At 47.3% G+C, this 17,048-nt stretch overlaps 1 protein-coding gene across 3 annotated transcripts in view; it reads left to right on the top strand.

Moving 5' to 3' along the window:
* The window catches only part of PIK3R6 (phosphoinositide-3-kinase regulatory subunit 6), a 73,327-nt gene that overhangs the window by 43,884 nt on the left and 12,395 nt on the right, over positions 1–17,048 (top strand). For all 3 annotated transcript variants that reach the window (XR_016443944.1, XM_090060939.1, XM_090060938.1), the window contains exons 8-15: positions 149–332; positions 2,181–2,328; positions 3,554–3,640; positions 7,164–7,620; positions 8,588–8,687; positions 10,562–10,684; positions 11,417–11,527; positions 16,137–16,227. Coding sequence is in view for 2 of the 3 variants with exons in the window: in XM_090060939.1 (XP_089917065.1) it covers positions 149–332; positions 2,181–2,328; positions 3,554–3,640; positions 7,164–7,620; positions 8,588–8,687; positions 10,562–10,684; positions 11,417–11,527; positions 16,137–16,227 (1,301 nt within the window). In the remaining variant the exon portion in view is untranslated. The remainder of the gene's footprint in view (positions 1–148; positions 333–2,180; positions 2,329–3,553; positions 3,641–7,163; positions 7,621–8,587; positions 8,688–10,561; positions 10,685–11,416; positions 11,528–16,136; positions 16,228–17,048) is intronic.

Here is a 17,048-nt window from a genome sequence, read left to right as displayed (position 1 = left end):
GTCACTCTGCATTTTTTTAGATGATGAGTGGTATGGCATCAGGTGAGCTGCCCTCCCAATCCCCAGTGACCCCTGTCTTGCTGCATACTCTGTTTCAGTAATCAGTCTTGTATTTTATGTAACTTTTTTCCAACATTCATTTCTGCAGGGTTTTCATATTTGCAGATCCAGATCTGCTTTCCAAGGCTGTATGCAACGCACTAGTCACTGATACCAAGGCTGCTCAGATGTATCAAAGTCCCAGATCATGCATGTGCTATGTGATAATGCATGCCATGCAGGTGGCTCTGGAAGACGACTGTGATACTTACAATTTGCAGAGGATCCTTCAGGTAATTGGTTAACAGCACTTTGCAACATCGTCAGCTTTTGGGTACAAGGGGACAGAATCTCAAAAGAGATCTGCTTTCATTTAGGTAACTCAGTGAAGTGACTAGGCATCCTACTGTGGTTCATACCAGTAAATCCATATGTTGCTTCCCTTCCACATACTGAACAGCATTTTACTGTGCAGTGACTTCTAATGTAATCAAATTATTTCATATCGATAGAGGAAAATAAGTGTGGATTTGGATAGGTGTACTTCTACCATACACTTGAAAGTCAGACAATATAGTCAAAAACTTTTTTTGCATAATTAAAAAAAAATCAACACAGAACCCTAACCAAAAGGGGAAAAAAAAGTTTGATTTAAAAAGACTTGTTTTGGGCAAAATATTGAGTTTTCATGAACAATTAGCTGAAATTGGTATTTTTCCATTAAAAGATTTTTAATGGTAATATATCTTTTGTTGAAAGCAGGTTTCATTGGCAAAATTTAAGCTGTCACTCAAAGCTCTCCCTTTCTAAGGAGGCCTTTTAAAGGAGCACTGGGCTTACCCAGGTTAGGCACTTTGGGCACCTATACACATGATGGACCTCTGCTCTGACTCATGCTCATTAGCATGTGTTGGAGCAGACTCAATCATGCTAATTAGCATGCTCCAGCAGGCTTTGCATCACATGTATTCAGTGTCCCCACATTTCAAAATCATGGTGGGGGCACTTTAACTAAAATGTATCAAACAAGCCTTAGTTAAAGCGCCCCCACCGCCATTTTTGAAGGACAGGATGCTGAAAACACGATATTGCAGGTGCTTTAATACGAGTGGCTCTCAGCACCACTTTTAATTAAAGTGCCCCCACCCACCCCCAGAGCACATGTATAGACGCCTATAGGGGCCTGCATACATACTTGATGGGGCCTCAAAGGAAGTCTAGGGCACCCTCATTGGCCTAACTTTTTAGCAGGCATGCCACAAATTAAGCCCTGCACCCTCCCTGCATGCCACTCTGATTCCCTTCACCTGCCTGATCTGCTCTGCTTTTTTCTCCCTGGCTTGTTTGCTGCTTTCTTCTCCTTCGGCTGTGTCACCTACCAAAGCTTCTGCTCTGCTTTCCTCTTCCTGCCCTATTTGCCGCTGTACTGCCTGTCCCCTCCTTAATCTGCTGCATGGCATACACAAGTGGCACTCATGCTGCAGGTTGGCCACCCCTAGCCTAAATGATCCATACCCCATCATACCTCTCTGGGGGAAGTCCAAAGAACCTGGTCCATGGTCTACTCACTGTGCTCATTAGTCATTACAAAGCCCACCATGTGGCCTGGCCCTTGCCTCATTTCCCTGGATGGGGAATGCTCATCTGGCTGTGAGCAGGACCAAAACAGTCAGCACCTCTGCTTTTGCACTTGATGACCCCTGCAGCATTGGGCTTGCTTTCCACCAGACCTAGTGCTGACGTTAGGCTGTATTGTACAATTTTAAAGTCTCATTTATTTTGTAAGCTAAAGGTGTTGTCACACATTCATCTTAACACTTACTAAGTGCAGTTAAAATGCAAACAGGTGCATGTTCAAGCAATTTAGTATGTGTTAAGTGCCCTCATGACATTGCAAAGTTGTTCCCTTTCAGGCGAGAGCTATCTCCTAGCATGTACTAACTTTAATACATCACAGCATTCCAGTGATTTGCAACTATTGCAATTGAACATGTGTCAAGGCTCTGGGAAACAACGGAGCTGTGTTCCAGTTGTAGAAAACAGAGTGGGTCATTTTGTTTCTTCTACCCACCCCTAGCTTAGCCCACACAGTAGATCTTGTATTCACACCTCTGGTTATTAATAGCCCCTCTCTGCAACAGGATAAGCCCACAGAGGAGATAGAACACTTTTTCCGACAAGTGGTGACAGCAGTTGAGTGTACAGGAAATGAAATAAATGCAGACCGCAGCCAGCATGTTGAGAGGCTGAAGAAAGTCTATGATGTAGTGCTGAGTTCTTCTGAAGCAGGTAAATATAACATCTGATGCAAAAGGCTGAGAAGTCATATGGGGACATAAGTCTGATGAACAGGAGCAGCTACTTAGTTCAGAGAAATCTGAGAAATCTTCAAAGCTGGGTAACTTTCCCTGGATCCTGGTGACATGTCTTCATCATATCTTTAATAAATGAGATGTAAAGGCCTTATCTCAACCCCCAAATCACACTACTTTAACCATACTATACAGTGAAATCAGTACAACCTCCCAAGTCTCTCTAGGGTGAATAATGACATACCAGTAAAAAGTAGACCTTGTCCTGTATGGGAAGGGGTGTAAACTATGCTAATATATTGATATAAAACATATATTGGTATAAATGCATACACAGTGGGAGGTTGTAGGAGTGTAATTATTTTGGTATAAGATTATATCACTAACAAAATTAGCTATATCAATACAAAATTTGTGAACAGACCGGGCCTACTTAATTCAGAGAGACCTCTGGGAGCAGGTTATATGGGGAGACAAAATCCAAGGTCTTACTAAATAAAGACAGTTGCCTGGACTTCAGGGTGGGGGCGAGGGGACAGTTCTGTGGAATCAAAATAATGTCCCTGCTCCAGTGCTCTTAAGATTTTAACTTCCAAAATTGGAGTCTGGAGATGAAAGTAGGCCTCTGGAGACCTGTATGTGGCATGATACATAGTAATCAACTGTAATTAAAGTATACCTGGCACTGCCTTTCCAGAGCACTGATTAATCTTTTTAAAAAGAAAGACTCATTAAACATTTTGTCACATGAGACACTCAGCTGTTTAGAGTCCGTACTGGGCAAATTCCTTTACTTCTCATTAGTTTCTCTGTCTTGAAAACAGGGATGGAGTCTCGAATCACCTCTGAAAAATACTTTGAAACGTGTGCATGCAAAGCACTTGAGGAGAGTTTAGGGATTATTATTAAAGCTTCCTGGAATGGCAAGAAAGTTAAGCTGGCCTCAGGAACAGCACACACTGATTTCCTTTAGCTTGCAGGTTCGAAACCTGAGCATTTTAGTGAACAAACCAAAACAAAGGACTGGAAGGTTTCCCAGCACAGATACATGGGGGAAATTGGCTGCTTCCTACTGTTTATATAAGTAATTTCTTTTGGTCAATCAAATTGCTGGCTGGGTTGCACAGTGCTAGCTTGGTGTTGATAGCCTGCAGCTTTGTTACTTCTGAGTAACTTTAATGGAGTACTTTGCTTTCCCACAGGGGATACTTCACCAGAAGGGCTCCAGGACATCCCTCTGCCCAACCCAAATATTAGCTTTCACTTGTGGACGGATGAAGACCAGCTTTGTGAGTGTGCTTAAATGAATAAAATGGAACAATGCAGTGCTTAAGTTGTAGACGTGTTTGCCAAATAGTAAAAATGTTAATTTGCTTAGATCATTTGGAGATGCTCTAGACCCGGGGTTCCCAAAGGTTTTATGCTGTAGCCTGGCAAACTGTGGCCCAGCAGTCACAGCCGACCATGGCCAGAATTTCCGTCCAGAAGACAGATAAGGACACCCCCACCCCTCAGGTGGGCCAAACCCTGCACTGCCGTGGGCCCTGAGAAAGCAGCCATGGCCTCTCCACACGACTCTGGGGGGCCATTTGCCAGTCCACGGCCACTACCAGTCTGGCAACTGACCATGCTATGGACCAGAGCCCGGCACCGGGCCGTGGCCCAGGGATTGAGAGCCTGTGCTCTAGACTTCCTCTGGAGGTCCCATCAAGTGTGTATGCAATGGCCCATGTGCCTGAACTGGAGGCAAATTGCATTTCTGCTGTTTTCAAGCCAGGAAGTTGGTGGTATACAGTGTCCTCCTCACGCTGCTTTACCTGTGGTAAAGTAGGTTGTTTTAGATGCTTCTGACATTTTGCTTGGTAGTTGTGCATGAAGGTTGTTTCTGAAGCTTTGAAGAACAGGTTAGAACAAGCCTTTTAGGAACACTTCTCTAGAATGATTTAGACAGCGAGGATCCTGCCTTGAGCAGGGGGTTGGACTAGATGACCTTCTGAAGTCCCTTCCAACAGAGACATAGCTAGGCAGTTCCATACTCAGGGCAGTCCCAGTGCACAGGGTAGTGCCAACTGCTGTGGTACTGATGGAGGTGGCATGGCCAGCAGGTATTTTTGTGTCCCCCTCTCCCCGACAAAGGCAGTAGGGCTGCTTCCTCAGCTTCTAACAGGCATTCATTTAAAGGCACTATGGGATCTCATTTCCAATTCCAACAATCTCACCTCTTGCTATGCCACAAATGCATGCCAGGAGGTGCAACTGTTGAACCAGAGATCAGATCCCAAATGTGCCCCCTTCACCAGCAGTCTGGTGCATTCCTGTGGCTGGGAGTGCCAATCTGCTGATCAGCTCTCCCAGCCTGACAAGCACACTGGAGTCTTGAAGGGCTCCAAGGAGCTCCTGAGGCTGGGAGCACCCATCAGCTGACTGGTGTTCCTAACCACAAGAGTGCACTGGAGCCCTTCAAGACTCTTGTGCACTCTCAAGACTGAAGCACTGACTTAGATGGGGTGCTAAAATGACAGCCACCTGAGGAGTCTGTGCCACAGCAGCAGGTAGACACCACAATGCTGGAAAGTCTAGGGGCACCACAGAGGCAGACAATGAAACTGCAACAGCAGTTGGGGGTCTTTGAAGGTGCTGATAGACCTGCAGTTCCCCACTGTAACTCATGGTGCTTTACCAGAAGTGCCATGAGTTACAGCAATCCTCCCCCACAACCCCCCCAACAGAATTTACTGTTGGGTCTGGGGAGTTGGGGGATCAAGCTCCAATTTGGAGCAATCAAGCTCCAGTTTGGAGCAGCTGTATGACTGCAGCCTCTCTCTCCCCTAGCCCTGCCCCCACCCACCCTACCCAGCTCCAGCAGCTCTGGTGCTGTCTTCAGGATGGGAGGTGGGGAAGGGAGCTCAGTCTGGTGTTTGTCCAGCCTGCATTAAAGGGTGGATTGGTTGGGTAAGAATAAGGAAAAGGTTGTCTATGCAGCAAGGTAAAAGTCCTGGATGGGGCTATTTGCTGTGCAGGCCGTAGAAGGTTGCTGGATCATCAGTTTGGACTAATATTGAATTGTGCTTGTGCTTGACCAATAGACATGCCCCTGGCAAAAAAGACTGGGTGTTGATAGGAGCTTCACTGATGCACTACCCAGTAGGTTGGACTAACAACTTACACAATAGCAGCACAATTGAGACAAAGGAGGCGTCCAGTGCTGGGGTTTAGAAGTGTCCTTGTTGGTCATTTGTAACAGGGGGCCGTCTCGCGGCTGATTTCACAGTAGCGCACCCACCTGTTTCTGGGCTAACCGCCTGCCTTCTCGCCCACCACGCTTTGTTGCTAATTATTTAATTGATGTTAATAAAGCAGGAGGCTGCCAATTTCTTGCCCCGATGCCAGGGGGCACTATCTGTGACTCTATTCCTCCCCTACAGCCCAAGCCTCGCAGAAGGCATCCAGATGTTATCCATATCACCTGCCCCACACTGGGCCCCAGAATCCTACTAGTTGAACCCCACTTAGATCCCTCCATTCAGGCAGCCTATTCTTCCTTCATTCCTGGCTGCATAGCTCCCTAAGCTGCTCCTCTTTATGGGTGTGGTCCCCCCCACCCCGCGACCTTTGGCTCTACTAGCCCTGGCCCACCTCCAGGCCAGTCGGAGCCCCAGGCCCTCGGCTCTGGGCAACCCTTGTGGTGGGCCCCCAGCCCTTTGACCCTTCTGATCCTGGCCCCAGCATGGACCAGTAAGAGGATGTCCAGACAGGTGTGAGTCTATGGCCCCACTCTCTCTCTCTGGGGGTCTACCTTCCAGACCCTACAAGGGGGTAACCCACCCGGTTGTGGGGGCTGGGGTTAAGGCACCCCGACCCACCTTTCACTGAGGTGGTAACTGGCCTGGCATTTCCTGGGGGCTCCTGTGCCACTGAGAGCCACACCAGGCCACCCACTCCCAGCAGGTGCAGTTTTAGGTTGTTTCCAGGACCAGGAGCCTCCTGACCATCCCCTACAGCTCCTTCCTTAACTTCAGATGATACCTGCAGCCAGGCAGTGTTGCTGCCTGGCCTTCCAGAAGCAAAGTCCTGTTTATATGGGCAGCCCTGAATCCAAAATGGCTGCCCTCATCAGGCACCTGCCAGCTGCTGTCTTCTGGCCCTTAAAGTGGCAGGCACCAACAGTGCCCAGCCACATCATTGGTTATATTTGATATGAGAGTCAGACTGTGCTTGGGGAAAGTACCTGGGTAGGACAGCAATGGAAAGCTGCAGACAGCACTTAGCTGTACTGTCAGAAGCAGTTAAATGTCCAGGACAAAATAGCAGGGACAGCAAACAGATCAGCACTGAGGTGCATTGACAGACCTGTCTAGGGGCAGCTTGGGTGACCTTCACCTGTATGATGTCTGTTGGTGCTGCAGTGAGTTTTGTATCTTTCTTTTGGTCTCTTTTTTCACAGTTGCTGAAATCACAGACCAGGTTTGAAAATCAGGGAGGTGATGAGATTAACATTCATTGAAATGAAATTTCTGCAGACTGGGAGACAAATATGCCAAGTATTTGGCCTGATTTAGAGCCTGTTGGAATTGATAGAAAAGCTCCTGAGGACTTTAGTGGGCGCTGGATTAGGACCTGCAAGCCTATAATTTGGCCTCTGCGCCATATTTAGGTGCCTATATGAGAGGTCTAAGTTTCAGAGTTGCTGAGTCCCCTCGGTTCCCACTGACTTTGGGCAAAGTGCTAATACCAGGTCCCCATGCAAGGATGAACCTCACCTAGTATGTCCATGGTCTTTGCCACTCATGGGATTTTTTTTCTCTCACACAGGGAAGGAGCTTGTGTTGTTTGTCCGTCCCCTGTCACAGACCTGTGAACAGGACTGTCTGAGCCAGGAGCTAGACAACTTTGAAATACAAGACATTGTGACAGGGTGTGAGTGCTGTGAGCAGACTCGGTTCTCTGTGCTATCCAATGACAGTGGGATTGAACGGGACTTGCCACCAGTGGGTGAAGAGCCTCCTCCTCATTGCAGTGCTGAGGTTGAGCACTCCCGGCTCCAGAGAAAAGGTGGCATTAAAAAAAAGGGATCTCCTTTGGAGGCCATGGCCTACCTGCAGGCCAGCTGCAATGGCCCAGGAGTAAAGCATTCTGGAAAAATGCACACAAAGTCTGGCAGCAACATGGAGTCTATGTCTTCTCTCCAGAGACTGCACACTGCCCGAATTGTAGTTTTGGGGGATGACAGAATATTGGGGCGACTGGCCCAAGCCTTTCACTCTCTGAGGTAAATAGTGGCATCTGTTCTTTGGTGTATGTATGAAGAGGCATTCTCAGGGGTGGCTAATTTTGGAGAGGACCACCCTGGATAGCTTTACAGCATGGGTTTTATCTACTAAGCCATGCAGGTAACAAGGGAAAGGGGAAAAGGAGCCTAGAGTGGAAGAAGGGAAATTTAAGGTGCTCAGATCTTTGAGGAAAAAATCAGAACTTTCCATTGTAAATCCCCTGTCCCACATTTTTTTAAGCAGTTGTATTCATAGATGTCTATGTCAGGGTTGTTCGAATGTCAATCTGCAGGCTGCCTACACTGCAAGTGGGTGGTAAGTGCAGCTTGGAGGGGGTGGGAGGTGCTGCTTGCATGGGTGGGGGGAAGAGAGAGGGGACCTGGGCTGCCTGTGCTGCAGGGGTTACAAAAAAAAAAGTGTGGCAACAAGGGTGTGGGGAGCCAAGCTCCTCATACTGTGTGCATGGCAAGGGGCAAGGTAGGCAGTGCTGGGCAGCCTGGCTACCCCACTTCTCAGCTGTGTGTGCAGCATGCACAGCACTCACCCTTCTCTCAGCTCTGTGTGCTACATGGGGAGAACCGGCTGGCTGTGCTGTTTGAGCAGGGAGGGGCTGTCTGTGCAGTTCACAGCTGGGAGAGGGGGAGAGCTGGGCTCCCATCCTGTGAGCATGCAACTCCATGTGAGTGATTGCATCACTGAACCAGTGTCAGAAAAGCAGCAGTGCATTCAGCCTCTCACTAGGACCTGATTGGAAAGGGAATGCATGTACACGCCAAGTCCAGGACTTTTCTGTTCTGGGGCAACTTGTCCAGGGACAAATTCAACATCTGTTCCTAGCCTTAGTACCGCTATCAGAATGCAGCTGTGGACTCCCAGCATCTCCTTCACCAGAACCAGCAAACAGGGTGGTTGCTTTTGTGGTTATTGAATGATGTAACTTTTTTAAAGTATTTTTTTCATTTCAAGGAAACGAGAAACCAGGCGAGTCTTTTTGACCCCACGACTGAACCTGCAGTTCTATTACATCCCTGTTGTAGAGGGCCAGCAAAGCACATGGCCCACTGAAGTGAGTATTTATGTGGCAGGGACTGTGCTCTCTCTCTTTACTCAGAGTGTCACTGTGGGGCTGTCAAGAGCCAGGGTTCAGACTGAGCTGATGTGAGTGTTTGTCTGAGGAATCACTAGTTTTTATAGAAACTAAGATCTGATGTTGTCTAGCCCATATGGCTCTAAAAAAATAGTTTTCCCCAAACCCCTGTACCCATCTCCTTGAAACTTAGCAGGCTTTGTGGCCTCTGCAGGGGCTACCATCCCTGCAGTTTTCACCCCGCTGCTCCTTAACACACCCAGGGTCATTTATTTCATGAGTTTTGCTTGTCCGCAGCTTGCGGTGCAGTTTCCTCCAAACCCCTGCACCTATCTCCTAGAAACTTAGCAGGCTTCATGGCCTCACCGGGGGCTACCACCCCACAGTTTTGACCCCACCGTGGCTTAACACATACACGACATGAATTTTGTTTTCAAGAATTTGGGGTGCAGTTTCCCCCAGACCACTACTCCTATCTCTTTGAAACTTGGGAGGCTTTATGGCAAGCTGCATCCCCTTAGGGAAGCTGTATCCCCTTACTCTGCCTCTGTCTCATGTATTAAATGGTAGCTTTTTATTTTTATTATTATTATGATTATGTAACAATGATGCTTGGGAGACTTGGTCACAAACCAGGATCCCATTGTACTAGGCATTGTACATACACAGCACAAAAGGCAGTGCTGGCACCAAAGAACCTAATCTAATGATCCCCCTGTCTGTAAAAATCCTTGAAATGAAAAGTGACATAAACAGAATTGCTTATTGAAGGCTGGGTCCTGCAATGAGCTCCACCAGGCAATGAGTTCCATAGAGCCCTGTGTCCTGAAAGACTCCATTCAGAGGTGCAGGGCATCACAGAGTTTGCCTGTGGCACAGGGACAGCCACCTGTACGTGCTGATGTGCTCCAAACCTGGAAATTCACTGGAGACCAACAGTGTGAGAGCTGGTACAAAGGAATGCTCTTGAGCAAGCTTCAGATTAGGAACATATTTCCTGGCATGGAAGAGCAGAGCATACTTGGGGCCTCTCCTGGCTGGGACATGCTGTCACTAAGGTGTAGAGAAGCTTAGGTGTGTTTGCCTTATGTCTTTCTGCATGGAGCTCATTTGTGAGAAAAGGCTTAAATGAGGCTAAAGTCAGAACAATCTTCGAACAAGGAGGATAATATCTGGATCTGTGTTAGCTTGGAGCCTGGGCTGTTGTGGGTTCGTGGCTATCATTAGAAGCCAATAAACAATTATCACCACAAATAGTTTAACTTTGTCCTGGTACTGGCAGTAAATCTTAGCTAAATGTCCATTTTCTATTATCAGTTAATCACTTGTATTCTTTATTCTCCTACCTGTAGAGGAAGCAGGATAAGATCAAAGCTTTCTAAATCAGGTGTGAAATGCAGAGGTCTCTAGCTGCTCCTGGTTAACTCACAGGTGGTGCTTCAATCTTGCCCTCTTCTTCCCTTCCTTCCTACCCCTCCAGCCCCCACCAAATGCACAGCAAATGAGCAGAGGGGAAGCACGGATAATAAACAGATGCCGGAAAAAAATCCAAGGCATGTCCAAGTATCCCATCTTATCAGTGTATGTAGAAAGAAAAACACAGGTACTAGGGTAGCCAGGAATAACACAAAAACAGTTAGACCAAATACTGGAGTAGAGTCTATGCTGATGCTTGATATCACTGTGTATTTTCCCAGATCCTCAAGACACAGATGCAAGTTTTGTTAACAGTGTAATTAAATACATTTCCTTTGCTTCCGGTGTTTTAACCTTTGCCTTTAGGGATATTATTCCATGTAGAACAAGCGAAAAATAAGGGACTGACCATCCTGTGCTGTGGGTTTCTTCTCCAGGAACACGCCATGCCTAGCCAGATACAGCTCTGTGAAGTGGCTGGGTACCTTGGGAGAGCTGACCCGTGGTACGAGAACAACATCAACACTCTGTGTCACATGATCCCCAAGCTGGCAACTATGGTATGAAGAGAAATCCCTCTTGTTGTGCACTGTTCATGTTGATCAGGTTTTTGATATTTTTATTCTCTGATTATTCAAAGGGCAATCATACAGAGCTGTCAAATGGTAGTGGGGAGGAGTTGGAAATGGTATACATTTATATTACTGCTACCCTAGCAGCAGTATCTGTGCCAGTTCACCACACTGGAACAGCCTTTCTTTGATCAGAAGACTCTTACAAATTTAAAAACCCGAGTGTAGAGAAAGTACAATGCAAAAAGGCATTTGCTAAAAAGAGACATTTCACTAGGCAGGTTTTTCAAACTATTTAGAGACTGTCATTCTGAGCAACTGCTCCTATTAATGGCAGAGGGCAGGCCTTTTTCTCCCCCATGGGATCCAACTAATCCTTCTAGAGCAGTAGGCAACCCTCGGCACAGGTGCCAGAGCATGGCACGCAAAGGCATTTTGGGGCAAGCGCTTGGGGCAGATGGCAGGAAAAGGACCAGGGCTGTGCTGCCACAACAAGGACTGGGCTCCCCCACCATCTGCCTCTGGCACACCAACATCTTACAAGTCGAAGTTGTAGGTGTTTGGCATTCTACCCAAAAATGTTGCCAACCCCCTTTCTAGAGAAATCAAGCACAATCAGTATATGGTCGTTTCATCCCTGGTAACTTATCTAAAAGAGAGTGAGAATCAGAGTGATAATTTCAAAGAAATGACTGCAGCTGATATGTGATTTCCCTGCAGCCGTCTTCACCAAGCAAACATCTTGTGACGAATACCTTCATTATCGATGTAATGTCTTACTACATACGCATGGGCATCCAGCCAGTGTGTTTCCAGGTCTACTCTGTTAAGGTCAGTGCCTCATTTCTGTACATTTAGTTAATACGCTAGCGGCTGCCAGCAGTCCAAAATTACCTTGCCGTTCATAGCCCCGTTGTAGTGAAGAGTATTAGCTTTGCTATCCAATCCCTATTCTGCTCTGTGTGTTAGTAGTCCCAGTGATTTCTCAGAACTGATACGGAGGGACAGCTGGAACTATCTGGTTCCAGAACCATGCAAAAGAGCTGATTCCACATGATTTTGGCACTGGGCATAAATCAGTGCCAGGTTGCCTATTTAATTGGATTCAGGTTTGCAGGCAAGAGATGTAAAAAAACCCAAACCTGTTCTGTGTTTTAGATTTTCTGAAACAGGGAATCAGGTGATTCTTGGGTGGTTTTACCACCCTCTGTTTACTCTCTGCAAGGTTGTGGGATTTCCTGAAATCTCATTTATTTCCTGTTAGCTTTTTTGTGAAGCAGAATTTGAGTCAAACCTGCCATTTGTCATGAGACCAAAGCAATTAGCAAAGAACAGTAATGAGACCACCAGCAGGCAATGATCCCAGGGTCTTTAGGACCAAAGCTCCTGTGCGACTTATTTTAGTGGCGCTAAAGGACTAGATTCTTCTCAGCTAGGGACAGACATTCAGAAAGCTGGAGCCTGAACTGATTCAACCTTTGCAAGTTAGTCTAACCCGCCTAGGCTGAACCAGTTTGTAACATGCTCTCTGGACTGAGACAATGTGGGCAGGCCCCTGCATTTTTTTTCAGTGCGGGCAGACCCCACGGCCAGCAACTGAATAAGCCCCTTCCTGCCAGGAGGGGCTTGCCCCAAGTGCAGAGAGAGGCCGCTCCACTGCAGCAGGGTCTGCCCTGTGGGGCCTGCCTAGCCCAGCCACTGCTTGCCTTATGCCCAGAGACAGTTCCCTGCCAGCTGGAGGGGGCTCATTCAGCTGCTGTGTCCAAGCACAGGGCAGCTGTGGCCCAGCTGGGCAGGCCTGGCTGCTGTGCAAGCAGCCTCTCTCTGTGCTTTGGGCAAGCATCTCCTGGCAGAAAGGGGCTTATTCAGCTGCTGGCTGCAGGATCTGCCTGGCCAAGCCACAGCTGAAGTTTGGGGGCAATTAGTGGGGGCTGAATAAACCCCCTCAGTGTCTTGCTCTGGCACAAAATGAGCAGTGGGGGCCAGCCCTGCCCCCGCCTGGCAGCTGGAGTGGTGAGTGGCCGATGGGCAGGAGCCCATCACAGCTTCCTGGCGGGGCTGGCAGAGCAGCTGCGGAGCATGGCGGCACTGCAGGGGCTCGCAGGACTCTGGCCCCAGAACCTGGCGCTGCCACGTGCAGCCTGAGCCCACAGCGCAGCCCCTTGCCGGGAAGGGGCTTGCTCTCCCCCACAGTGTGAGAGGGGCTGCTGTCTCCAGTAAGGGCTCTGCCCCTCCCCCTGCAGCAGTGGGGAGGGGGCAAGGCCAGGCAAGGCCCCTGGGGAGGGCAGGGACAAGTTCATTCGTCCGGCAAAGGGGAAAGCTGGAGGTCTATTCGGGCCAGAGAGCCACCCAGCTGCCAGTGGGGTAGAGGGGAAACTAACTCTGCTCCCTACCCCGCTATGTCTCAGGCCCCGCTCCTGCAGCAGCAAGGGTGGGTGGTGCAGGCAGACCCGGCTCGGGTCCCTGCTGATGATAGAGGGAGGGAGAATTAAATAGCCCTCTGGCCAACCCCTGCCAGGTCCCAGCTCAGGCTGGAGCAGAAAGCCCCACCCCGAGAGCATGCTGGGATGCTGGGGGTCTCTGATTTAACTCAGACCAGCAAAGGGTCTGGGACAGACATTGCATAAACCGGTTTGAGCCAAATCAGTTAAGTCTGATACTACATTCAACCAGGTTTATCTCAAACCAGTTTCAGCCATTTTCAAACTGGTTTATGTGCACTGAATGTCTATTCTGTTACAGCTTTAAACCAGTGCCTGATCACTTAAACCAGTTCATGTATAATCTCTGTCCCCAGCCCTCGTGTCTCTACACCACATTCAATTATTTTATTACACATGCTTGTGCTGATTTATTGCACTTTGTGAGGTCTTTCATGTGCCTTCAAGCAGTGGGCGCTGCAGCAGCTGTTGCATAGTTTGAGGCTCTGTGCCATGGTCACAGGTGGTTGAACCAGTGGTATAGCCCCACTTCTTCATTGCCACCTTTGCTGTGGTTCATCAGCCCCTGGTCGGTAAAGGACTCAGCTGCTGAAATGTTCATTCTTTTTCACTGTTGAGTATTTTCCTCAGCCTCTACGTCCACATCTGTAGTCGCGTCTCCTTGGGTATGGCATTGAGAGTTTGGGTGCTGGTGAGGAAGTTCCTGTATGACTTGAGACCTTTGTGTGCTGTGGGATGGTTGTACAGCAGGTGTCTCGCATCTTCAGTTTGTCTCAGTCATTCTATCGTGCTGGCCACTGCTCTTCTGATGGCAGGCAGAGTGATACCAGCCTGGTGGGCTCCAGGCATCCTGTGATGCATCAGCAGCTACCATTCAGAATGGGGTCAAGGCGCTTCATATGTACAGATCTCTCCTATGCAGGGCATGCATACTCAGTAGAGGAGAAGCTGAGAACCAGAGCAGTGGTTCAGATGGTTGACAGGCTAGCTCCCCATTCTGAGTTGTTGAGTTTGTACAAAATGTTGTTACGAGTGCTCACCTTTGCTTTTGTCTTCATGATTTGTTCTTTGTATGAGAGGGTTCAATCAAAGGTGACTCCAAGGTAAACTGGATTGGCACAGTGGGATAGTGGGGTTCTGGACCATGTAATGTTGAGCTGGCAGTTGGCCTTATGGTTTTCCACATGGGTTCCTATCAGCAGAGAGAGAGGTTTGAAGCTTTTTGGGGCAGGTGGATCTTTCCCTGGCTTTAGAAGCACCACTACCTGAGCATGTTGCCATATCTTTGGACATTTTTCACTGGCTGTGCATGAGTTGTATAGGCAGAGGAGCCATTCTCAAGTCTGGGGTCTGAATTGCTTGATTTGTTCAGTAAGTATGTCATTAAGGTGAGCTGCTTCCTGGTCATCGGTGCTTTAATACCAGCATTCATCTCCGTCATTAAGAAGGGGCTTGTAAAATCCAGGTCTTTGAGGTACTTGTACCTTTTTAGTCTGGGGGGGCGGTGTTTGTTTTTGGTCTTTTTCCACTGAAGAATGTCTGGTGGGCAATTTGACCAGCAGTGACATTTATGATGTTGATCTACCTTTCTGGGTTGTTGCTTAGTGTGTGTATTGTTGGCTATGCCTTTTTACTATTAAGCATCATATCAATTGCCTCCATCAGAATCTGCCAGGATTTCCGGCATTCTTCTGTGATGGCTAACATAAGCTCCGCACCTGTAGTGGTGGTGGTTGCAGAAAAAGGGTCTAGTTCATACTGTCATCTGTTGCCTTCATGTAGGCCAGTGGTTGGCAGAGTAAAGCCTGGGAAGTTATTCATGCAGCAGCCCCGTGGGATGTTCATCCTTGCAGATTTCTGTACAGCTCTTATGAATTGGTCATAGTTCTTAGGCAGTGCTTTGATGGTTTTGACTGTGATATCAAGTTATTCTGAAAAGCCTTTCCAGTTTGCCTTTTAAAGGTTGAAACATCCAGAAAATGTCACTGTTACAGGTGTTACTGTGGCTTTGACCTGAATGCCAACTGGCTGATGTTAGGAATGTGGGGTAAGGTCTAATACAATTTTATTACTTAGCCCAGTGATGGTGTTGCTGGTAAATGTAAGGTCTGGGTTGTATCCTCGTTTCCAGCAGCCACTGTTAAATCATTTTGGTAGCTTTGGGTCATGGACTAGATCTATCTAATGAAGAAGCTGATAAGGGGCTACCTTCTGTGTACCAGCCCAGAAAGGGACAAGTATCCCACCTTGTCAGTGCATGACAAGACTTCCTATTTCTCTTTTAACACTGATTTGCCCTAAACTCTGCTCCTCGATGCTTTATGACTGATGATTTTGTTATTTTTACATTTCTTTTTGTTCCATAATATTTCTGCTCTATGATAGATTTAAAAAACTCCAGACAAATAAAAGAGGGAGAAATTCAGCTACCAAAAGAACAGGAACAGGTTCCAGGCCTGATTTTTAAAGACGAGCAACTAACCTATCCATAAACCCTGAACTCACTCTGGACATGATCCTGCTTCCACAGGGTCAAATTTTCATGTAGATTAGGGCCTCTTTACAACTGTCTGCCCATGAAAAGAAGCTTGAAATCGGTGTCTCTTTCTGTGAAAGGATTTAAGCTGACAGACTCAAGTGTAAGTCAAAAGTGACACCCAGTGGTGAGGTGCATAGTGCACCAAGGGAAATGCCATTTGCATCTATGTGCAACTCTGTCTCCTGTATTTGGATGCTCCTGACCCTTCTGGGAGAGGATGGGAAATGTTGAGAGAGAAGTACCAGAAGCAGGATATTCCATCTCCTCTGTCAATAAGGAGATGTGGATGAACTCAGTTCATTCTTCATGATGTAGCCTTTGTCTCTATCCAGTTGTTTCCCATGTAAGGCCACAGTCTCCTCCTTGTGACAGCAGAAGTGGTTGCTGCACAAATATTGGTCATGTCTCAAATTGGAGAACAATCAGGATCTGGTCTTAGAGAAGTTTTTTTGTCTTTCAGATTGTCTTCAGTGACATAGCTCGGGAGCCAACAGAGGATGTGTTTGTCACTGAGCTAAGTGTAAAAGTACAAGATTACAACCCCACCAGAGGTACATTTTTGGGTTTTGGTGTTTCCTTGGCCACCACAAATCCCTTCTAATCTGGGCTTGTCACTCTCTCATAAGCTTTCCCTGTGCATGATCAAGCTCATCGTAGTTACCAAGGAGGTAAAAGATGTAGAATGGGGCAATAAATTGGTAGTTTCTGAGGATTTCAGGTAGTGTTCAGGTCTTCTTCTGATGACATAGGCCAGAACTCACATTAAACTCACACTAACACTATCACTAAAACTGATAAAAGGGCTAGCTTTTCAAGGCCCAAATCAGGGCTGCCCAGAACAGGTAGCAAATGTAGTGTAGTGATGCCAGTGTGGAGTGCAGTACCCTCTCCGGCACCACAGAATAAGATATGTGGATGCAACTCAAGACAGGATACAAGTAGAACCATGATTCTTCCAGTAGCTAGCCCCCAGTCTATGTAGGGGCTTTACAGATAATGACAAATGCCTCCATTTGCTCTTGGAAGCACACAAATAACCAATGTAGAGCTTACTGACTGGTCATGATATATGACCTTACTGCCTCATCCCAGAAGGTGAAACTTCCAAGTATTTCCATGCACAACATGGAATTTGAAAAATGCAGCTTTTTAAAAGAGGAGGCAATTGAAAAAATGTTTGCAAAAGATTTTCCTTGTGACTCAGTCTGCTTTCAGAAATTGCCAACAGATGAGGTCAGGGACTATATCTATGAAAACTTCTTGGCTTCTAATTCTACCTTTAGATGTATGCTATAGTGGAAAGGGCATGAGCTAACTCCCATTAAAGTCAATGTGAAGCTTTTCATGGGAGTTGGATATGTACAGTTAGGAC

Source organism: Crocodylus siamensis, chromosome 8, assembly GCF_052110815.1.
Source record: "Crocodylus siamensis isolate JL-2025a chromosome 8, ASM5211081v1, whole genome shotgun sequence".
Classification (NCBI taxonomy): Eukaryota; Metazoa; Chordata; order Crocodylia; family Crocodylidae; genus Crocodylus; species Crocodylus siamensis.
Note: the sequence above shows the minus strand (reverse complement) of the source record. Positions and strands in the feature narration are given on the sequence as shown.